Here is a 23,455-nt window from a genome sequence, read left to right as displayed (position 1 = left end):
TGCGATCAATCGACACACAGGGGGGGGTCACCTTGGCTCTGTTACGTAACACAGCTGCCCCTGAACTCCAGGCAGAGGGTGGGGGGACCAGACACCAGCCCAGCACAGAGCTGCTCCTCTGGGACACTTTACTGGAACATCTCCTGGTGGATGGCAGATGTACACTGGCTGTGTTCTGTGTGTATGTGAGTGAGTGAGTGAGTGAGTGAAGGAGGGAGGGATAGAGAAAGGAAAGTCCAGACTTTATCATCCGTTTTCTGCTTTTATGTGACGGATGGAAGCACAATTATCCAATATTTACTATCCATCTTTTCACTGAGCAGATAGTTTTATCCAGAGTGACAGAGAATATAGGTTCATGTCTTTAAGGACCAGGCAGGGATCAGGGGTCACAAGTAGTTTCCGGACATTGTGGGAATCAAACCAAGTGCCATTCAGTTTGAAGTTGCCCTGAATCACCACACCACACCACACACACTCGCTTTCTGGCTGGCTTTAAACAGCCACTGCATTACGGTGGAGCGCACCACACCCAGTAGGCTAGGGGCTCCCTGCTCTTGGCAGACACCACTCGGTGCGGGGGTGTTAGTCAGAGACGAGAGTTGTCGATAAAGTTTAAAAAAACAACTCTGAAAAGCAGCGGTAAATCCCTCTCAGACATTTCCCTTCCCCCGTTCTCCGTGTTTGTGAGGGTGACCTCATGTCTGGAAGACTTTGATTAGGCTGCTTTTTCCCCTTCATGTATCCTGACGCCCACACACTCTCCCACCCTCCCCCTCTACCTCCCCCACGCTGTCCCTCCCTCCACCTCTCTCCCCCTCTCTCTCCATCCTTCCACCTCTCCCCCCCCCTTCTCTATCTATCCCTTTGCCTCCCCTCTTTCTCTCTATCCGTCCACCACCAACTCCCCTCTCTCTTTCTCTCCCTCCCACTCACTCTCCATCTCCCTCTCAATCTCCCTCGCCTCTTCTCCCTACCCCCCCTCTCCCTTCCTCCCAGACATTCCCACATTCTATAACTCTTTCCATCCATCAATCAGTCATCTATCTATCTCTCCATCCAGCCAGCTATCCCATCTGTTTCTCTCTGCCCGTCTAGTTTGGATCTGCTCATGTTTTCCCACGTCCCGTCCCGTACGTGTTCCCGCTCCTCAGTAACACCTGGAGGACTCCCCGGGGAGGAAGTCCGGTGTGCCCGGCCGCTGCCAACATTCCAGAACGTTCCAGAACGTTCCAGAGCGCTCAAGCCCAGAATGCCTGGAATGGCTGGCACGCCGCTGGCTCTTAAAGGCACAGCGACGCTCCCAAACACACTTCCCGTTGGAGCAGCGGCACAAAAACTGAGTTTATTTCAGGAGTGAAGAGTCGTGTTGTTCCCGCCGCACTAATCCCGCCTGACTGAAGTGCTGCCAGAGAGCACAGCTCTGTCAGTCTGCTGGAAGGAAAACACGTTTTAAACCTCACTGCGCTCCAGAAGTCACACGAGGGGATCATATCGTTTAGATATTAAGGTCATTAATCCTGGAGTCATGGCAGGGTGCTGATAAGAGGGCTATGTGCAAGGGGCTACGTGCTAGGGGCTACATGCTAGGGGCTACGTGTTTGATCCGCTCCTCATTGACCACAATTCCAGGTTTACAACATCGTAGAATTCAACGTGAATAAGGAACTATGCTCCTTTTTTTGTGTTTTTTTTCCAGGCAACAAAACCACAACCTTAAAAAACATGTAATAATTACTCAATCTCTAACTGCTGCCCCCCCCCCCCCCCCTCCCTGGTCACCCCGCCATGCGTCAGAGCGGTAGGAAAAGAAGAGAAGTAACTGCGTTTCTACTTTCAGGAAGGAAGCGCATCTGGGGAATAGGACGGAGGGAGCGCGAGAAAAGAGGAATCGGAGCGGAGGCGGAGGAGGAGGAGGAGGAGGGAAGGGCCCGAAATAGTCGAGCCTCCACCCGGGCCACGCCCCCCAGGAACGCCCCCCCCCCCCCCCTTAGTCAGACCCCATGCTGCCCACTGGGTGACTAACCCCTCCACTGAGACCCTCACACACACACACACACACACACGCACACAGAAACACAGAAACACACACACACACACACACCACTTCCTCCCTTCTCCCCCATCCTCTCGTCTCTCTCTCTCTGTCTCTCTCTCTCTGCCTGTCTCTCTCTTTCTCTTTTCCTGCCTCTCTCTCTCTCTGGCTTGTGTCGTCCAGCTATCCGTCTGTCTTCATGTTGGTCTGTTTTTGATTCTCTTTCTGACTCTATCTCTGTTCATGTTGGTCTGTCTGTATGTCTGACACATTTCTCTCTCTCTCTGTCAGTATATGGCCTTGTTGACTGTCTTTCTGTCTCTTTCTCTCTGCCTGGCTTTCCTTCTTTCTGTCATCATGTGGGTGTGTCTGTCTGTCTGTCTGTCTGTCTGTCTATCTGCGTTTATGAGGTTCTGTCTTTCTGTCTATCTGTGTTTATGAGGGTCTGTTTGTTGCTCTCTTTCCCTGTCAGTCCCTCTGTCTGTCTGCCTGTCTATGTTGATGTAGGTGTGTCTTTGTAACAGTCACTTTTTCTGCCTGTCTGTCTGTTTGTTTGTCTGTCTGTCTGGGTTTTTGTGGGTGTGTCTGTCTGTCTGTCAGATGTATTTTTCTGTCTATCTGTGTTCATGTGGGTGTCTGTCTCTGTCTGTCTTTCTGCCTGTCTGTTGTTTTGTCTGTCTGTCTGTCTGTCTCCCTGTCTGTGTTATATTGGTATGTCTGTCTACTTGTCTCTGTCTTTTGGAGGATGGAGGGGGGAGTGGGAGGTCAGGTAAGTAAGGCCTCAGGGCGTTGTGGGAAAAGAAAAAGAAAAACAAGAATTTCCAGAACAAGATGTCTCCGTAGAAACACAGACAGTGTTTTACTGTAATAATCCAACGCTAGCTTTCTAGTGTCAATACAGTCTGCTTTAAACCCTGACTTTAAACCCTGGTGTGCTGAGAGGTGGCATTACTCAGAGTGTTTGAACCATTAGTGGCCGGAGTCCCTCTCTGACCGACAGGACTTCCTGTCCCACTGATATACGGCGTTCCTTGTAGGGTCATGTGACTCAGCCATTCCCTCGGACAGCGGCAGGCAGGAAGTGGAACGGGGGATTGCGAAACATCAGCCCGCTAGCACAGGTGTATTTATATGAGGGTGAGGTCGTGGGTGAGGCTGTGGGTGAGGCTGAGAGATGAGGGTGAGGGTGGGGGTGAGGTAAACCGGTACGGCTTGAGAGAGGTGTTCATGAGTAGAAAGTGTGTTAAATGGTGGTTTCACAGATATATGTTTAATTCTGAGTGAGGCGTCACAGAATAGAGCAGGATAAAGACAGGTACAAACACTTTGTAGTTTGTATTCATGAATATTTATAATTGCTAAGATAAGTTACTTACTTACCATGATAGAGTACTTGATGATATAATTTATGTAATTAGCAAGATAGACATAAAACATCAACAGATACCTATACATTATACATATTGTTGTTGGCCCCATACCTGCAGTTCTGTTAATTGGCTTAATGATAGGCTAGACACGTTACTAACAGGTGATCTGTGGCGCGTGGATTAGACGCTTTGAGTTTGTCAACTAGAGCCATCTAGTGGCCTTTTATTATTTTCTCCTATAAAACAAAACATTACTGAGCATTTTGTCGACAACCCAAATATAAACATGTTACACAGTTCACGCCTGTTCCTAATTAATTTAACTAGTTTAATCAAATGTTATAGAAGAGAAATAATTGTTCTTATTTTTTAACAGAAATAAATAAACAGAAATAAAATAAATGTAAACTTAAAATGTGATCCCTTGTTTTTCCTTTGATGTGGTGATTTGTGTAATTAATTAACGTAATTAATTCACTAATTTAACCAGTTCATTTTAACTCATGGTTCATTTTAGTGTTTCTGACATGGCGGGTAATCCGTTGCCATGCCAACGCGCTAAATACGGCGGCCAGACGGGCTCAGAGCGCGGCTGAAACGCGAAGGAGGAAGGGCACGGAATTGTTGACCGGGGTTAAAAAAAAAAAAGTGCCAATACGAGTTCAAACTTAAGTTAAAACGAAAACATCCGCCAAAAAAAAACAACTATCCGTAGCCGGACACAGGACGTGGTTCCTCGACAGAAACCCGAGAATGAGTCTGGACAAGGCGGAACTGTGTGATTCCCTGCTAAACTGGGTAAGTTTAGCGGCTAGCATGCTAGCAGGGTATCGACCCGCTCCGAGGAGGGGAGCAGGTGGCCACCGCAAGCCAGAAGAGATATCTCATAGTAAAGCAGACTCCATTACATCGATTTGACCTTTTGATTTTGTAAACGTGGCTATGTTAAGTCACATCATCCCTTTTTGGTGTAATATCCCGTGATCCAGAGTGACAGACGCTAACCTGTGCAGGTCGCTAGCTAAAAGCTGTTGACTCTCTTGGGATAGGGATAAACATGTCAACTGTGTGACATGTTTGGGTCGTCGGTCGTTAGGACATTATTGAGCATTTTTTGCTCAGTAATGCCTTCCTCACCCTCTCACCTGTCGTCCTCACCCTGTCACCTGTCGTCCTCACCATGATTATTTATTTATTGACTGAGTAGTAAGTTACCCAGGATCTGTCGTCCTGGAAGCGTTCTGTCCCACTAAACGCTGCGTTGTGTAACACTTTCCCCAAAACACCGATTTCACTAGTTCCCAGTCCTAATCCAAAGTAAACCAAGGCTAAACCACAGCTTTACGTAACACTTTTAACCGGCTAATGAGGGGGGTTAAATAGTGTTATTGACTCGTAAGGCGCCTTATCTTCTCCGAAACTATTTAAATAGCAATTTGGAACAGTAAGAATACAGATGGATTTGGTGTGCTGATAAGGTTTTTGTTTCATGTTAAATAAATAAAGAGACTATTTAACTCGATAGCGGAACATTTTATACAAAGAAATGTTTTCATTAATGAGCACTGAGGTTGGTCTTGCTCAAGGACCGTGGGCATTGGGGTTCAAACCCCCAACCACTAGAAATGGGTCAACTCTGTAACGCACTCATCTCATCCTCAATAGCTTTTCTTTAACCACACCAAAGCACTCCAGTGTACCCCAAGTGTGCTTCAATACAAACTCCCCAGCAGGGGTGTTCAGTGTATAGGCCAGTCCGTTCAGGTGTCTGATTTCACTAACCACTCTCATACCTTCCTCTCAATGTCTCTAGCTGCAGACTTTCCAAGTGCCTTCATGTACCAGCAAGAAAGACCTCACGACAGGAGTAGCCATAGCGCACGTGCTGCACAGAATGTAAGTGTCTGAGCACTACTGAAGAACTGATTGAAGGCTACACCTGTTACACCCGGTCACAGAGTGTGGAGCGTGCTTTGCTTATCAGGGGGTTATACAACTTGGATGTGGTTTGTTTTGCATAAACATTATCAATTCAAAGTGTGTGTGTGTGTGTGTGTGTGTGTGTGTGTGTGTGTGTGTGTGTGTGTGTGTGTGTGTGTGTGTCCCCAACTGTCCAACCCGAAGGACCGTTGCACTCTGAGATCCTTGTGTGTGTACTCTCTGTTCAAACAAACACACACACATTCAAACAAAGAGGAGGACAGAACTATTTTGAAATCCGAAACAGAATGTTCCCTTGTTTTGAAAACCCGCCAACTCTGATTCATTCCTGACTGGAGGCAGATGTGTGTTGAGTCGTATCGCTGCCTGTTCATTACTGCCATCTGTTGCTTAAAGGAGAGGCTTTCCAACCGTGCGCCAGCGCATTCTTAATGTCACCGCACGGGGCTGCCTGGGGTGGTGGGGTGATGGGCGCTGATCTGTGCTGTCGTTAACAGAGACCCCTCCTGGTTTAACGAGACATGGCTGGGCAGAATCAAGGAGGACAGCGACTCCAACTGGCGCCTCAAGGTACCCTGTGACATCACCGTGACATCACGCCCCCCGGCCACCCCTGGTCGGCCTTCCTTGTCACAATTCTGTTCGAAATATAATCTAATGTGGTATCGCAAGGGGATGTTTTAATTTGTCATCCCGTTCCTCCAGGTCAACAACTTGAAGAAGATCCTCCAGAGCATGTTGGAGTACTATCACGACGTAAGGAGAGCTTTTGTCTTTTGTTTTCTTCTCTGAACAAAAGCCCCCGGCCGTGAATCATTCAGACTTCCAACTTCTTGACATTTCACGAATCTGTTTATGAATCACAGTGCTCTGTTCCCCTCATCTCTTCGGCTAACTTACTACTTCTTCTTCTACTCTCAACCCCCTTTAATCGCATCTCCCGGATCTGTTTCTACCATTCCATCTCGGCGCTCTTCTCGGGGACCTCCTCCTGACCTCCTCCTGACCTTCTCCTGACCCCCCGGGTTCAGGTGCTGGGCCACCAGGTGTCGGAGCAGCACCTGCCGGACGTGGCCCTGATCGGGGAGCACGGCGACATCACGGAGCTGGGCCGCCTGGTGCAGCTGGTTCTGGGCTGCGCCGTCAGCTGTGAGAAGAAGCAAGGTGAGCGAGGCCGAGGGGAAGGCAGCCCGCCGTGGGGCAGCAGACGCCCAGGAGGGACCCCCTGGAGTCCAGTCACCAGATCTAGGAAAGCGGGGGGTCTGGAGGCCCAGATATCAGATTGTCCACTAATGTGAATTGGCTGTAGAAATGATCTTATTGCATTAAATGAGATGTCGATTACTTTGGGTCACTTTCTTTAGATGTCTTTTACGGGGTCCATGCTGGCCGTCTTCATGCCCAACAGAGTACTAAACTACAGTTCCTACAGAATTATTTCCTCAATGACAGAATTATTTCCTAATCCGAAGCAAACGGATTGCAAAACAATAACAAATCTAGAGCACTATGAAGGCTTTTGGTTAGCGTTCTGCTCTTCATTAGCTAACTGCTTAGAATATTAATGTGAGTAAGCTCTCTGGATAGCAAGTTGTTCTACAGTAGCTCTTTTGTGAACCCCGGTTCTGCATTAACCTCTGACCTTACGGATCGCTGGTTAGCATGTTTGCTCTTTGTTAGCTCTCTGGCTAGCACATAGCGCTTCATTAGCCCAGTACCTCATCGCTCTCTGTTTAGCATGTTGCTCTGCGTTAGCCTGTGACCTCATCGCTCTCTGGTTCTCGTCTCTCAGAGCAGATCCAGCAGATCATGACCCTGGAGGAATCCGTCCAGCACGTTGTCATGACAGCCATTCAGGAGGTAAAGTGACACGCTTTGCTTCCCCCCCCTCCCCCCCACCACCCACCTTCCTCCCATGCAAGTCTGGGCAGTCTAAGAAACTCATAGATCTTTATCAATATATCAATAAACATTATATAATTAAAATTGTAATCTTTATTAATCCCAGACAGGAAATGTGAGATGGTTATCCTATCATAAAGTGAATTAACGTAATAAAACATAATAAACGTGCTGCCTGACGTAGATGATTGTTTCGTTCAGCTTCTCGCCAAAGAGCCTCCGTCGGACCCAGCGAGTCCAGAGACCTACGGGGACTTTGACCACCAGGTGAGTTCTAGAAAACACTTTCCCTGGGCTGCTCCTTACCCAGACTTATCCCTTCCAACCCTCTATTGTCCCTCCTCCCCGCCTCCTCCTCTCCGGGCCCTTCTCTGCTGTTGGCTCTCTCATGTGGGCCTGCCTCTGATCCATTGTCCTGTCTCCTTGCTGCTCCTCCCCCCTCCCCCGGTACTTTCCCTGCCGGTAACGCTCACCTTTCCTACCTGCTTCTAACTCCTCCCCTAGTGTACCGTCTCTCCTCTGACTCCTCCTCTAGTGTACCGTCTCTCCTCTGACTCCTCCTCTACAGTACCATAAGAGGGGTAAGAGTCTTACAGCCCTCTTACCCCTCTATTGTACTGTTGTTTCTCTCCCTCCCCTCCTGTTTATTCCCTCGCTCCCACGGCTGACTCCTCCTCCTGTGTCTCCCCTCTCCAGTCCAGGAAGTACTACTTCCTGAGCGAGGAGGCCGATGAGAAGGAGGACCTGGGCCTGCGCTGCCGGACCCTGGAGCTACAGGTGGGCACCGGGGGGGTCTCCTCATACGCTGTAGACCCTGTGGGTTCTGCTGGGACTCTGTGCTGTCTAAGGTCTTTTTCTACAGTGTGTTTGTTATGCTAGTGGATGGATTGTATTTTCTGTATGTATTTGTGTTTACGTCGTTAAACCTGGTACGTGTGCGGCGGAGTTGTCCTAGATGGCCTGCCTGGGACTGGCAATTCTGACAGATCTCTAGGTTTGCATGGTTTTGAGCTCACTTGTGTTGACCTAGTTTTTAGTTCTAGCGTTTCACCTGTGCACTTGCGGAGCCAATAACTCTATTGACTTGATATGAGTCATGTAACAGAACCCCTGGTGACTCAATACTACCCTGGTGTAGAGAGTCCTCGGTCATGTTTTCACAAGGCCTGCCTCGGTCCCCCTTGCTAAAGCGTGCTATCTGTGCTTGAAGCTCAGTGTAGGTTTTGAGTGTTTTGCTGTACTCACACTGGGATGATGTGCCTGCAGGTGAGTATTCACCCCCTCCCTCCCTCCATCACCTCATCCATCTCCACTACCTCCATCCACCCTTCCATCCACCACAACCTCCGCCCATCTGTCGATCACCGTCCTCTAAACTCCATTCATCACAACCCCCACTACCTCTACACCTCCACTCATCCTCTCCCTCCACCCATCAGAATGCGGAATGCCCAGCTCGTCCTAACTGCACCCAAACACACAGCCATCCCTCTGTCCACTCCCTCAACCTGCCCTCCTCTGACCCCCCCCACTGTGCTCTCAAGGACTGTCCCTTCTCCTTCCTGACTGGAGGTTCAGCTGAGTGTTTGAGTCGTCTTTGACCGCCACCACTGGGGCCCTCTCCCCCCCTTTCCTCCCTGCCTGAGTTCCTCCATGTGCTTATTATGCTGAGCGCAGCGGAACGGAGGACGGTCCATCTGACTAACTGCCGTGGAATGGTTGTGCATGTTGAACGATGCGTTTATGTGTGTTTTATGCAACTTTCTCTTTGACTGCGTTCAGCGACCGGGAGCGCGTTTCTCTCCACCTTTCTTGGCTGACTACCGTTCTGTAATCGCTCCCTCGATTCACGACCACAGCAATAGCTCTCTCTCTCTATATCTTTCTCTTTCTCTCTTCCCCCCCCCAGTTGTCCACTGTGATGGAGGAGCGCTCTTCCCTGCAGGCTGAAGCTCGCTCTCTCAGGGAGCGACTGAACGGGGGTTATGACCCCAACGCCATCACCGGCAAGAAACTGCTGCTGCTGCAGAGCCAGATGGAGCAGATGCAGGAGGAGAACTACAGGTCTGATAGGCCGCTCTGGCTGTCAATCACAGGGGATACTCACACGATTGGATGCCATTAGATAACAGGGGGTTGTGCCTTATGTTACTGATCAGGGAAAGTAGTGCGAGTTTAAATTGAAAGGACAATGCGTGCTGTGTTGAAGCGTCATACTAGGTATCGTAACTGACGTCACATGGAACAAACAGAAAATGGCAGTTGGACCGAAACTGCTCTCTTCACTTGTCTGCGTCTCTCTTTAGTGAATCCTCCAATCAAAGGTTTAATGAGAAGAATCTAGTTAAAGGGCAGATTTTCAAATGGGTTGTAATGGCTAATCACACCCACACCTGATGGCAGGATATCAACCCTTTTAAAGATTCTGAAACAATGATTTATATCGGAATATTTGTAGAATCTAAATGAATTACCTAAATTAGTCTCCACCAGAGGCTCCATGTGACCAGTCCGGACGTTGTAGACACCCAGGGGCTATGTTCTAGCGTTCTTCAGTTCTGGTGGTCTCGCTGTAGGCGTTCCTCATTCCCCACAGTAGCTCCATTCACCAGAGTCTTTATGTAACCCGTGTTGATCGGCCATGTTGTCTCCTCCTCCTCCTCTCCCCCCAGACTGGAGAACAGCCGGGACGACATGCGTGTGCGAGCCGACATGCTCCAGCGGGAGGTGCTGGACCTCCAGGGCCGCAACGAGGACCTCACCTCCCTGGCCGAGGAGGCCCAGACGCTGAAGGACGAGATGGACATCCTCCGGTGAGACCCGCCCGGGGCTGGGTCTTTAGCACGATAGCTAGTGCTAGTGCAGGCTAACGTCCCTCATGCTAGCTAATGTTTATCGTAATGCTAGCGAATCAAAGCTAATGTATCTCGTGAGGCATATGGGTGATGATATCCATACTGCTAGTTAGTCAAAGCTTATGTCAATTGATTTATGTATACCGATTCCTAATCAAAGCTAATTTAATATATATTCTATTATGTTGGCTAAATCAAGTGTGTGTGTGTGTGTGGGGCGCGGTGTAAACAGCATTTACACCGCGCTTTTCTAACCAGCGGCCACTAAAAGCGCTCACTAACATTCACCCATTCATGCACACATTCACCCATTCATGCACCCATTCACACACCAACGGCGGAGTCAGCCACACAAGGCGACAGCCAGCTCGTCAGGAGCGGTCAGGGTCAGGCGTCTTGCTCAGGGACGCTAGGAGGGGAGGGGGATCGAACTAGCGTCCTTCCGATCACCAGCCATCGGGAGGTTGCCGTCGGTGTGTGTGCGTGAATGGGTGAATGTTAGGTAGGCTCAGGAGGTAGAACCCACCCGCTCTACCTCCTGAGCCCCATGCCATGTTCTCCATGAGCTCCTCGGACGAGGTGCACCTCCTGGTTCCTCCGTTGCCCTGCCTGACCCGTGTGTGTGTGTGTGTGTGTGTGTGTGTGTGTGTGTGTGTGTGTGTGTGTGTGTGTGTGTGTGTGTGTGTGTGTGTGTGTGTGTGTGTGTGTGTGTGTGTGTGTGTGTGTGTGTGTGTGTGTGTGTGTGTGTGGGTGTCTCCGTCTCCGTGTGTCTCCCCCCCAGGCACTCGTCGGACCGCGCGGGCCGCCTGGAGGCCCTGGTGGAGACCTACAAGAGGAGGCTGGAGGACCTGGGGGACCTGCGGCGGCAGGTGCGCCTCCTGGAGGAGCGCAACACGGTGTACATGCAGCGCACCTGTGAGCTGGAGGAGGAGCTGAGGAGGGCCAACGCCGTGCGCTCACAGCTGGACTCCTACAAGAGACAGGTGAGGAGGAGCTGGACTCCTACAAGAGACGGGTGAGGAGGAGGTGGACTCCTACAAGAGACGGGTGAGGAGGAGGTGTGTGTGATGATTGGATGAGTCGTACAGGTTGGTGGTACTTTTGTCTTACTGTGATGCCGTGTTAAACTTTGCATCTCAACCTATTGGAACCTGTCTGTTTCCCGCTCTGCCTGTCTATCTGTTTCAGGTCCATGAGCTGGACTCCAGACACTCTACAGAGGCCATGAAGGCTGAGAAGTGGCAGTTTGAGTACAAGAACCTCCATGACAAGTACGAGGCCCTGGTCAAGGAGAAGGAGGTAAAAGCCCCCTTTAACCCCCATCTGGAATTCATTCAATCATCCAACATCTATCATTCATGCATCTATCTTTAATCAGTGCACTCACTCATCATCCACACACTATCATTATTTGTTTGTCAAGTCATTCATTCGGTAATCCATCCATCATTCATGAATCCTATTAAGCACCCATCATTAACCCTCCACCCCTCACCTGTGTGGTGTCCCAGCGTCTGCTGTCGGAGCGCGACACGCTCAGAGAGACCAATGAGGAGCTGCGCTGCTTCCAGGTGCAGCAGAAGGGGCTCAGCGAGACAGGTGGGTGAGACGGGGGGTTTAGACTGAGACAGATGGCTGAGACGGGGTTTAGAGCGAGACAGGGGGTTTAGACTGAGACAGATGGCTGAGACAGGGGGTTTAGAGTGAGACAGGTGGGAGAGACAGGGGGTTTAGAGTGAGACAGGGGGTTTAGAGTGAGACAGGGGGTTTGGAGTGAGACGGGGTTTAGAGCGAGACAGGTGGGTGAGACGGGGTTTAGAGCGAGAAAGGTGGGTGACACGGGGGTTGAGAGTGACACAGGTGGTCGAGACGGGTGGTTTAGAGTGAGACAGGTGGGTGAGACGGGGGATTTAGAGCGAGAAAGGTGGTTGGCACGGGGGGTTTAGAGTGAGACAGGTGGGTGAGACGGGTTGTTTTGACTATGATGGGTTGACTTGTGTCGTTTAGAGTGAGATGTGTGGCGGCGACATGTGGGTCAGAGTATCGTAGGTAAGTCTAAGTGATACATCGAGGGTGAGACAGGTGGTTGATCGGGAGACGGGTGAGTTAGAGGGAGACAGGTGAGGTCTGTGGATTAGAGTGAGACAAATGGATGACACTGACTGGGTGATTTAGAGGGAGATCGGTATTTGAGAGTAAGACAGGTGGTTGAACTTGTTGTTGAGAGTGAGACAGCTGGCTGTCCTTCTGCACCAATCCTCCACATTAATGACATGCGTTGTCAGGACTGTGAATAATGTGGTTCTTGGCGTCGACTGACCTCACATGTTGGTCCGCATGACTCAACCGTCGCTGACCTTTTTACTTTCAAGACTTCTGTGGCGCCGTGTGGTAAAGGTCGGCCTGTGTTCTCCAGAGAGAAGTTACTGTGTTGTTCTCCAGAGAGAAGTTACTGTGTTCTCCTCTACAGATAAGTTACTGTGTTCTCCTCTAGAGATAAGTTACTGTGTTCTCCTCCAGAGATAAGTTACTGTGTTCTCCTCCAGAGATGTTACTCTGTTCTCCTCCAGAGAGATGTTACTCTGTTCTCTTCCAGAGAGATGTTACTCTGTTCTCTTCCAGAGAGATGTTACTCTGTTCTCTTCCAGAGAGATGTTACTCTGTTCTCTTCCAGAGAGATGTTACTCTGTTCTCTTCCAGAGAGATGTTACTCTGTTCTCTTCCAGAGAGATGTTACTCTGTTCTCTTCCAGAGAGATGTTACTCTGTTCTCTTCCAGAGAGATGTTACTCTGTTCTCTTCCAGAGAGATGTTACTGTGTTCTCCTCTAGAGAGAGGTTACTGTGTTCTTCTCCAGAGAAAAGTTACTGTGTTCTTCTATAAAGAGAAGACTTATTCAGATCTATAGAATAGTTGCTCTATTATTTTGCAGAAGACGTAGTCGGGTCCAGAGTCTTGTTACATTCATGTTGTAGTAATAGTTGCTCCTCTCTCTCCAGGAGGTTTGTGTGGAGACTCAGGCCCAGTGGGGAGCATAGCAGCGGAGTTCATGCCCACGGAGTTCAAGTAAGTCCTTTCCTCATCTCCTATATCCTTCCGCCTGGCTCCTATTATGGGTGCAGCAGTCTCCCCATAAAGAACAGCCTCCATGTGAAATCCCCTCGCCCACTCTCGCCCCATATTCTCCCCACTCCGCGCTTCGTGACTAATTGCCAAGACTTCATGAAAGCCCTGCCTCAAGTTTATTATTAGCAGATAAAATGCGCAATTGGCGTCTGCAGCGAAGACACATGTCAGAGCGGTACGGTCGGCCTGCGACAGAGGGGATGTAAGGGGGGCTATAAAGAGACTTCTTTATTTGGGTTCTGGTTCTTCTGTTGTCATGGAACCCAATAGAATTCTCCCATCAAGGTAATGCAGTCTAAAGCGTTGCTTCTCCATAATCTAAACTGGTAAATACACGTTCCAGTATGATTGGACAATACCATTTATCTACCTTTTTTAATCTTTTGTATATAAATTTTTTTTTAGTTTTGGATTTAGGCTTTTGTATCTCATACATGCTTCCCACTGAGCATATGAGACCAAAATCTGGGCATGTGCAAACTTACCTGGCAACCCAGCTCTCGCGGTCTGCGCTGAGGCCTGTGATAGGACAGGATGGTCAACCCCTGGTGTGGCCCCCCCCAGGGAGACGGTGGGGCGCCTGCAGACCGAGAACCGGATGCTGTGTCTCCAGGAGGAGAGCGTCCGGCAGCGGCTGACGGAGCTGGAGGCGCAGCTGGAGGAGGTGCAGCGTGCCAACAACGCCCTGGAGACGCACAACAGGTAACGCAGTGTGTGTGTGTATGTGTGTGCGTTGCATTGTTGGGACTCAAACGCTTTCCACACTAAACTGGAGCCAGAAATAACAGATTAACTGTTAAGAACCACCGCGGTTCCAACTTCACCGCCCACCCCTGTTCAGTATCCATTGATCGGACGCCAAACGACTTGAAGACATTAAACCTGTCCAGGTGTGTGTGTGTGTGTGTGTCGTGGGGAGAGTCTGTGGGGTCCACAGGGGGTCTGTGGGGTCTGTTCCCTGGGCACCATACCCTGGCTCCTCAGCGTTCTCCAGCAGACCGCGGTGGTTCTCCTGGTTCACGGCGCGTTCCCACGGCCCGCGTGTTTCTGTCACGCGGGCCGTGTGGTAGGAGTGCTGCTCTAAATGTCAGCACTCCCTCTGCTCTGAGTGGGCCGAGAAGGACAGCACAGCCAGATTGTGTGTGTGTGTGTGTGTGTGTGTGTGTGTGTGTGTGTGTGTGTGTGTGTGTGTGTTGAAGACTATGGGTGGACGAGTGTGTGTGGTGTTTGTATGTTCACGTGCCTGTGGGCATGTGGGCAAGTGGGCGGTGTGTGTATGTGCGTAGGGTGGACGAGTGTGTGTGTGTGTAGGGTGGACGAATGTTTGTGTGTGTGTACAGTACCAGGTCCAGGGTGTGGGCGGTTACCTCCGGCTGGCTCTGGCGCTCTGAAATACACCACCGCTCCCACCTGGCCAACCGGGGGACTGCAGAACCATGTAGAACCCCTAGTAGTAAATCCACTGTTATTCTGGGGAGGTGGGAGTGCTATGGTGCTATTGGTGTGCAATGCATTTCCCAGCCCAAATACCTATAATGTTTATAAATGTAGACACTAGGTGTTCAGTCATATCTCGGATAAAACATTGTGTTTTGAGTTTGATCAGTTTGTCAATAACAACATGAGCACTACTGTCAACTGTATTGACAAGGTCACGTGTAGATAAGACTTTCATCCTTAGTCTTAACCTTCCCTACTGTCGAACATATCTTGTGTCATTATTCATCTCAATCATCTGTCTGTCTGTCTTTTTATCTCCACCTCTCTCACTACGTCTGTTTTGCTCTCCTGTCTCTCTACCTCCCTCGGCTATGTATCTCTTTGCCTCTCTCTCCCAGGCTGAACCAGCAGCAGAAGTCTGAGCTGGGCTCCCAGGTGGAGGAGCTCCAGAAGGCCCTTCAGGACATGGGCAGCAAGACTGAGGACGTGAGTTGGAAAACCCCTTCGCTTGAAACCCCCTTACCCGCATCCTTTGTGTGACATGATCCAGCCAGGGGACTTTACTGTTCAGTCATTCAGCAGAGACATTTTTCCGAGACTTGCAGTTGGTTTGATTTGCAGAGCGACCGCTACTCTGCCAGGGCTGCAATAATTGCTCACAGATCATGTTTCTGCGTCCGTCCAATTCCTGTAGACCACCCCTTTATATCGGTTACCATTTATGTACGGAATAGATGAAGAAATCATTGATAATAATCCTAAATTAACGTTTTAGTGATTGCAGTGATTTAGAAATCGAGTTCAGCGGTTGCACTGATTTAGTAATTGCAGTGATAACACTGCGATTGCAGTGATATAAAAAAAGAAGTTCTGATATTTTAGAAAATTCCGATATTTTAGAAATCTAGTTCAGCGATTGCAGTGATTTAAGAGTCCAGTCTCTTCTCCTGTGTTGAGGAACGTCTTCTCTAAGGAGGTGTGCTTTCTGCTGTGGAGATTAACCTGTTTGCTGTGGTGATTCAACACTAACTCCTGCCCTGTCGTTTGTCTGTCTGTCTGTCTGTCTGTCTGTCCATCTCTCTGTCTCTCTCTGCATTCCCGCCAAAATCAGGCAATCGTAAGTACGGCCCTCCCTATTGGCTGGCCTCAGCTGTGTGTGTGTGTGTGTGTGTGTGTGTGTGATTAGCCGTGTGTGTGTGTGTGTGTGTGTGTGTGTGTGTGATTAGCCGTGTGTGTGTGTGTGTGATTAGCCATGTTTGTGTGTGTTGATTGTTCTTACTGCGCTCTCTCAAATCCGGGGTGCACTCTCAGGGTTTGTGGTTGTATTCTGGGGGTCGTAGCTGAAGGCTGTTCTCTTGTTTTTCTCTCCAGTCGTCTCTCCTGAAGAAGAAGCTGGAGGAGCACCTGTGAGTACCGCCGCCTTCACCACTGCAGGAGCTGCTCGCTACCGGCTAACATTTGTCACTGTTAGCGATGTTAGCTGCCGCTGGCTACCGCTAACATGGCTCACTGTTGGCGATGTTAGCCGCTTGCTATCGGTCAACCCCCTGGCATGGGTCACTAATTTACATAAATGTACGTTACCTGATAGCTTTCACCTGCTAACCTGTGGTCTTCTTCTGTGGTGGCTCCAGGGAGAAGCTGAATGAGGCGCACTCTGACCTGCAGAAGAAGAAGGAGGTCATCGACGACCTGGAGCCCAAAGAGGGCGGGGACAAACGTGAGCCAACCAGCCTATCCTCACGTCAACTGTTCTATCTCTAACTTTCTTACCCCAAATATGTAACTCTCACTCACTTGTGCCCTCATTCCTTATTCCTTCTCCACATTCCTACCTCTCTCTCTTACCCTATACATCTATACCTCTCTCTCTCTAACCCTATACATCTCTTCCTCGCTCACTCACTCTCTCACTCCCTCCCTCGCCCCCCAGTGTCCAAGAAGGTCGACGAGCTGCAGCAGAGTCTGAAGAAGAAGGACGAGGACATGAGGCAGATGGAGGACCGGTACAAGCTCTACGTGGAAAAGGCCCGAACCGTCAGTACCCACAAAGCACACCAACAAGAACCCCCAAGAAGCACGCCATGAAGCACCACCAGGAAGTGAAGCTCTATGTTACGTGTGTGTGTCTCCTTAAAGGTGATCAGGACCCTGGAGCCAACCCAGCAGCAGCCGCTGGCCTCCCCTGAGGTCACGGCCCTGAAGAACCAGCTGACCGAGAGGGAGAAGAGGCTCAAGCACCTGGAGGTAACCCTGGTGACTAGGGCTGGTTACCATGGGTCTTTAAGGTGTAACACTGGTGACTAGGGCTGGTTACCATGGGTCTTTAAGGTGTAACATTGGTGACTAGGGCTGGTTACCATGGGTCTTTAAGGTGTAACCCTGGTGACTAGGGCTGGTTACCATGGGTCTTTAGGGTGTAACCCTGGTGACTAGGGCTGGTTACCGTGGGTCTTTAGGGTGTAACCCTGGTGACTAGGGCTGGTTACCGTGGGTCTTTAGGGTGTAACACTGGTTACTAGGGCTGGTTACCGTGGGTCTTTAGGGTGTAACCCTGGTGACTAGGGCTGGTTACTATGGGTCTTTAAGGTGTAACCCTGGTGACTAGGGCTGGTTACCATGGGTCTTTAAGGTGTAACACTGGTGACTAGGGCTGGTTACCATGGGTCTTTAAGGTGTAACCCTGGTGACTAGGGCTGGTTACCATGGGTCTTTAGGGTGTAACCCTGGTGACTAGGGCTGGTTACCATGGGTCTTTAAGGTGTAACCCTGGTGACTAGGGCTGGTTACCATGGGTCTTTAAGGTGTAACCTTGGTGACTAGGGCTGGTTACCATGGGTCTTTAAGGTGTAACCCTGGTGACTAGGGCTGGTTACCATGGGTCTTTAGGGTGTAACACTGGTTACTAGGGCTGGTTACCATGGGTCTTTAGGGTGTAACCCTGGTGACTAGGGCTGGTTACCATGGGTCTTTAGGGTGTAACACTGGTTACTAGGGCTGGTTACCATGGGTCTTTAGGGTGTAACACTGGTTACTAGGGCTGGTTACCATGGGTCTTTAAGGTGTAACACTGGTTATTAGGGCTGGTTACCATGGGTCTTTAAGGTGTAACACTGGTTATTAGGGCTGGTTACCATGGGTCTTTAAGGTGTAACACTGGTTACTAGAACTGGCTACCATGGGTCTTTAAAGTGTAACACTGGTTACTGGGGCTGGTTACCATGGGTCTTTAAGGTGTAACACTGGTTACTAGGGCGGGTTACCATGGGTCTTTAGGGTGTAACGGTGGTTACTGGGGCTGGTTACCATGGGTCTTTAGGGTGTAACGCTGGTTACTAGGGCTGGTTACCATGGGTCTTTAGGGTGTAATGCTGGTTACTAGGGCTGGTTACCACGGCTCTTTAGGGTGTAACGCTGGTTGCTAGGGCTGGTTACCACGGCTCTTTAGGGTGTAACGCTGGCTACTAGGGCTGGTTACCTAAAGGTGTAGCGCTGGTTACTTGGGGTCTTAAAGTGTAGCACTGGTTACTATGGCAACAAGAGCTCTACACTCTGATTGACGTCTGTGTCTGTTTCTGTGTCAGAACGACTACGAGAAGAACAGGAACCGGCACGACCAGGAGGAGAAGCTGATCATCTCGGCCTGGTACAACATGGTGAGGCCACATGCCAGCACATCGTACAACACAGCACGACAAACTCTAACCTCCATGTTCTAGAGTGTTTAAAGGGATGATATTACGCCACCAGGTGTTATTGTGATCAGCCATTACAAACCGTTTGAAAACCTGCCTTTACCTGTGTTTTAGTGACATCACAAGTGGGCGTGTCCACCTAGATGTGTGCTGGATAGATCAGTCTGCCAGCCTACCCATTGGACTGCAGCGAATGTTGCTCATCTATCCGTCATACATCTAGGTGGACCCGCCCACTTGCGATGTCTAAACTAAAACACAGGTAAAGTGTGGCGATTAAAGGGGTAGGGTTAAAGGGGTGGTGTCACGCCACCTGGTGGCGTGAAACCACCCCTTTAACCCTTCCCTGTCGATGTGTTTCTCACGGTTCCCTCCTGCGTTCTCCCCCTGCGGGTTCTGTCGGGGTCCACCAGGGTCTGGCGCTGCACCAGAAAGTGAGCGGGGATCGGATTGGTTCCTCAGGCCCGGCCATGTCCTTCCTGGCCCAGCAGAGGCAGTCCATCAATGCCAGGAGAGGGCTGACCCGGCCCCAGCCCCGATGAGACCTCCTCCTGCTCCCCTCTGGGGGCCTCCTGCTGGCTCTGAACCCCGGCTGGGTGCTCAAACCCAGCGTGCATTCAGGAGACGGGTTCTAGAACCCGTCTCCTGTATGCACGCTGGGATGCCTGCTGGCTCTGAGCACCAGCTAGGTGCATTAAGAAGACTGGTACTGGGTGACACGGGCCCATAGGTGCTGTTGCCATGCGTGCTGTTACCATGACAACAGTGCCACCTGTAGAAGGTACTCCTTGAAGGTTTTTCTTACCAAAACTGCCTTTCCCCCCCCCCCCTCGGTTTGGTGGCCTTAATGCCTTCTTCCACTAGTGGTGACTGACCCCTCGAGGCAGCCTGGACTTACTGCTGCTGCTATTGTGTCTCCCACTGCTGGACTGTTGAGGAATGACACCCCAGAGAGACGCTGTATTGTTTTATACAGTCTCTAGGGAAGTTAGACCTGCTGCGGTACGACCGATGGGAACTTTCGGATCAATCGGCGAAGAAACAAACAGGAGAGAGTTTTTAATTATTTTATTTCAATAATTTCTTTCCCCATCTTTTCTTTCCATTTTGGTGTATTTGTGTGCTGTTTAATTTCCTTATTTTAACGTGTAGAGTTCTCTTTTTAAGGAGAAGAGGTGGTGCGTGTGTGCACCACGTATGAAGGACATTTCTGTCTGGTCGTTGTTCTTCCACTATGTTTTACTGTAGATCAGAATCGGTGGTGGAGTGGAGCCAGTCTGGTCGTTGTTCCTTTACCATGTTTTACTGGAGCTCAGGGTGGTGGAGTGGAGCCGGTCCGGTCCTGATCAACCAAACCTGGCTCCACACCGCCCCCTTCTGGCCGGTTTTGATTTTAGACTACTTTAGATTTTCTTACTGGTTCCACTTTAATTGACAGGGTTTTGACGGACGTGGAAGAGTCCCGTTGCTGTGTGGAGGCTTTAATCTTTATTATATAATGTGAACTATGGGTAGGATTAACAATACATTCATAAAAGCACTTTTACCCCGCCCCTCCCCCTGCCACACACCCTGTGCCTGTAGAATACACGACGAGCTTCCCTGACCTGTCAGCGGGAGTTCCTTTAAGCTACAGCCCTCCTGCCCTGGTCCTCTTCCACGGAGGTTAGTCACAACCAATGGCCTCAACGGGCCACCGTACAGCAATACTTTAATTATTTGGCACTTTACAGACGATGCCTCTTGGTACTTTATGAGGACATAACCGTGACATTTCTATGATTTTGAATGAGCTCGACAGGGGGGACGGAAGAAGTGGGATGAGGTCCTTTTGGAACTTATGAAGGACCTATTTATCATATGCTGGATGGGGCAGAAAGCTGCTGTCAGTCCATGTGACTCCATGAATCACAGAATGTCAGAAACATTCACTTGTATGCTGGATTTTAGTCCCTACGCTTTTCTTCAGTTTGTGTATTTCTGTGATCCTCAAACCTGTAGACTAGAATAAGCAGATGTACTTTTTTTTTCGGTACAAAACAATCCACTGCTTTGATATGATTTAGACCTGAAATAGCATAGCTATCGCCTTTTTTATTAAATTTTCTTACAAACACTACATCTAGCAGACTTAAGCAAACTCTAGGCTAACGCTAGCATGACACGGTTTCAGAAACGGTTGCGTGCTAGCGTTAGCCTGGCTCGTGCTAGCTTGTGTGCTTCTAGCATACGTCTTGTTCTTGTATCAGTCAACCGTAACTGTTGCGTGCTAGCCTTAGCCTAGCGCTAGAGTTTAGGATTACCATCTGTCAACTGGAACCTTGTTTGCATGCTTTAGCCTAGCTTGTGTGCTGCTAGTGTTAGCCTCAAGTGTGAGTTAAAGCTGATGTAATTTTGTACCGAACCCCTCCCCCCCCAACTAGCATCTGTGTTGTGATCCCGGCTAGCGGCTAGCAGCCCTTGACTAGTCCTGTGTGTACCTCCTTGTCATACTTTTGGTCTAATACTGGATATTTATGTGGTGTTTTTTCTCAGTCTATCTGCATGGTTTGAAATGGTTGTTTTGGTTTGTTTTAATTATTATTTTATCTTCATGGTTGTATATCAGTGGGACTAGTTGATTTGACGGTGCTTTGCTTAAAGAGGGGGTTCGGAAACAGGTTGTCTAGGTGCTGTAGTCCTGTCTAGTCTGCACTACGAATAAATGGGGACTGAAGAAATTGGAGCTTTGTCGCGTGTTAATTCATGTACCTTAAACAGAACTGCTCTTTACTTTATAAAAGAATCACATTAATTTAATGTCCACTATAACTCAGACCAGATCATTCATGCTGTATTGTTGCCAGGGGGAGGGAAGCTGTTGGTTGACCGCCACAGTGACGCAGGTTCGAGTACCACTAATGTTTGTTTGGTTAACTTAAAAATGTGTTGAAAAATTTCGGGGACGACGACACACCATGCCGGGACGTCATGATTCCTCTCCGCCCAGCAGAGGGCACGCCGGGACGTCATGATTCCTCTCCGCCCAGCAGAGGGCGGGGGGCGGCGGACACCACGCCTTGACGTCGTGATTCCTCACCGCCCCCCAGTAGGGGGCGTTGGACGCCGTGACGTCAGCCGTAAGAGCCAAGATGGCCGCCAGCGAGTAACGAGGAGCTCATTTTTGAACATAAATCGTATTATCTCTGGAATATCTCGTCTGCTGTGCGGTTTCTGAGGGCGGTAAAGTGACATCGAGCGATCGGATCTAATCCCCCTGGTTATTTACTCTTCATCTGGACATTATTCGGGTACATTTGTCGCACAAAGGCCAAGGTAAACAAGGCATTAGCCCACCGCGCTAGCGTCTTGTTTCTGTGATCCTCTTCGGTCTGAAACGGCTCATTATCCTCCCATGCTGTCTACTAATTATACTTTTAAACTATCAAAGGACCAGAGGGCTTCTTAATTTCCCGGCCGAGGTCAGTCCGCCTGCAGCATGTTGTGAACGGCCTCTCCCCGAACCGCATTCCTCCAAACCGCGGGACCCCCCGGATCTCCCCCGACCACCTGGACCTAGAGACCCCCTGGATCTACAGTTCATCACCTCATCGTTTCGAGACCCAAACGGAAAGGATGGACTCCAGACGGGTTCACCACAGAGCCCACCTGAGCAGCAGCGACTCCAACAGCAGCAGCCCGGCCTCGCCGTCCAGCCCGGCGCTGGGCGGCTCCAGGCCCGGCTTGGGGCCCGGGGCGCCCGGCACCAGACCCGGGGCGGCCAACGCGTTCGCCAACGACGGCAGCTTCATGGCGATGTTCAAGAAGAAGATGGAGGAAGAGAAGAGGATGAAAGAAGAGGATGGGCAGGCGAGCGGGGAAGGACCCGCGACAGACCCCCAAGAACAGTCAGCTGTGGACAAGAAGCCCCCCTCCGCGACCAGCTTTGTAAGGGCTTTGGCAGTAGTGAGATGAGATCGAAGTGACGTTAGGGGTTCGTGATCGTGATCATTAATATGATCATAATAAAAGTAGAACACGTTATTAAATCTGATATAGTACAGGCCTTGGTTCATTTGACCATTGACACTAATATGACACACATATTGACACACGGCTTACGGTTCATTCGCTGGTCATCGTGCGACAGGAGCCCTACTGTTGGCTCTTCTCCACTGCCCGCCAGGGCTCCAGGAAGGGCGTCAGTCATGTCTCTCCTCACCCAGCTGTAAGGGTGTCAGTCTCATATCTCCTCACCCCGGTGTCTGGGCTCCTGTAACGGTGTCAGTCTTGTATCTCCTCCCAGGTGGGGAAGCGGCGAGGCGGCGTGTTCCTAAAGACCGGCATGGTTGCGAAGAAACTGAAACCGGACTCGGTTGTAAGTACATACGTCTCTCTTCCCTGATCCGTCTAGTGTTTGTCTCCCGTTGTGTTGTTTTAACCGCCTGCTCTCTCTCTCTGCTCCCCGCAGGCCGAGCCGGGTAAGAGCGACGCCTGGGCCAAGTACATGGCCGAGGTAAAGATGTACAAGTCGCACCAGTGCGGCGATGACGATAAAACCAGACCGCTGGTCAAATAACCGGCAGGCCCCTCCCCTCAAGCGACTTTCTCTGTTCTGGGAGGAACCCTGGAGCTGCAGGGGGTTTCCTAGTACATCTGGACCATTTTGACCCTGCCAGAATCACAATTCATAAACACGAGTAGAAACCAGTTTCATTTCCGCCGCTTTTTGTATCGTAAGGGTTCATGCTTGTGTGCTAAATCGGATGTTTTCATTTTTTTAAAACATACTTGCATACGTGAGCGATTGCAATATTTTCATATTTGTAGCTTGCGAGTCGTATGGTGGTTGATTTGACTCGCCGGTGGCCGTGTGAAGTTTTGATGAGATATCCCCGTGTTGCCTGTTCGCCCCCCGCGGTCCTGGTTGATCGGGGTCTGACCGTCGCGGTCAGTGCTGTATTTCACATCAGAGACTCAAACCTTCTGAGGCCTGCTGACACGTCTCAAGCCAATGTTATAAATAAAAGTCTTTTCAAACTAATTCATATTTTCTTTTAACGGTATGTTGTTAGCTTAGACAGCCGCTATCGTAGCTTGTGTTGAGACGACA

The 23,455-nt window shown here is 49.9% G+C and overlaps 2 protein-coding genes across 2 annotated transcripts; both read left to right on the top strand.

Moving 5' to 3' along the window:
* Positions 1 to 4,009: 4,009 nt before the first annotated feature.
* On the top strand, positions 4,010 to 21,086 carry hook2 (hook microtubule-tethering protein 2). Its single transcript, XM_079746328.1, has 22 exons — positions 4,010 to 4,203; positions 5,219 to 5,301; positions 5,844 to 5,916; positions 6,052 to 6,102; positions 6,378 to 6,510; positions 7,139 to 7,206; positions 7,450 to 7,515; positions 7,945 to 8,025; positions 9,158 to 9,312; positions 9,921 to 10,061; positions 10,885 to 11,086; positions 11,292 to 11,402; positions 11,615 to 11,702; positions 13,102 to 13,168; positions 13,793 to 13,930; positions 15,067 to 15,154; positions 16,040 to 16,074; positions 16,303 to 16,388; positions 16,602 to 16,705; positions 16,808 to 16,915; positions 18,253 to 18,324; positions 18,777 to 21,086. The coding sequence occupies exons 1-22, from the start codon at positions 4,159 to 4,161 to the stop codon at positions 18,903 to 18,905; spliced, it is 2,124 nt and encodes a 707-aa protein (XP_079602454.1). The 5' UTR covers positions 4,010 to 4,158; the 3' UTR covers positions 18,906 to 21,086.
* A 395-nt stretch (positions 21,087 to 21,481) lies between these two features.
* trir (telomerase RNA component interacting RNase) lies at positions 21,482 to 23,352 on the top strand. Its single transcript, XM_079746334.1, has 3 exons — positions 21,482 to 22,290; positions 22,649 to 22,720; positions 22,814 to 23,352. Exons 1-3 carry the CDS (start codon positions 21,979 to 21,981, stop codon positions 22,919 to 22,921), a joined length of 492 nt encoding a protein of 163 aa, XP_079602460.1. The 5' UTR covers positions 21,482 to 21,978; the 3' UTR covers positions 22,922 to 23,352.
* The last annotated feature ends 103 nt before the right edge of the window (positions 23,353 to 23,455 follow it).

The sequence above is a fragment of the Pollachius pollachius genome (assembly GCF_949987615.1).
Source record: "Pollachius pollachius genome assembly, chromosome: 11".
Lineage (NCBI taxonomy): Eukaryota > Metazoa > Chordata > Actinopteri > Gadiformes > Gadidae > Pollachius > Pollachius pollachius.
This window is presented reverse-complemented; position numbering and strand designations above follow the sequence as displayed.

Bases quoted from the DNA above. Each gene is read 5' to 3' on its own strand.
- hook2 (XM_079746328.1), top strand. From the start codon at position 4,159: ATGAGTCTGGACAAGGCGGAACTGTGTGATTCCCTGCTAAACTGG. The intron at 5,917-6,051 runs GTACCCTGTGAC...CCGTTCCTCCAG, and splicing joins ACTCCAACTGGCGCCTCAAG to GTCAACAACTTGAAGAAGAT. The intron at 6,103-6,377 runs GTAAGGAGAGCT...CCCCGGGTTCAG, and splicing joins TGTTGGAGTACTATCACGAC to GTGCTGGGCCACCAGGTGTC.
- trir (XM_079746334.1), top strand. From the start codon at position 21,979: ATGGACTCCAGACGGGTTCACCACAGAGCCCACCTGAGCAGCAGCGAC. The intron at 22,291-22,648 runs GTAAGGGCTTTG...ATCTCCTCCCAG, and splicing joins CCCCCTCCGCGACCAGCTTT to GTGGGGAAGCGGCGAGGCGG. The intron at 22,721-22,813 runs GTAAGTACATAC...TGCTCCCCGCAG, and splicing joins AACTGAAACCGGACTCGGTT to GCCGAGCCGGGTAAGAGCGA.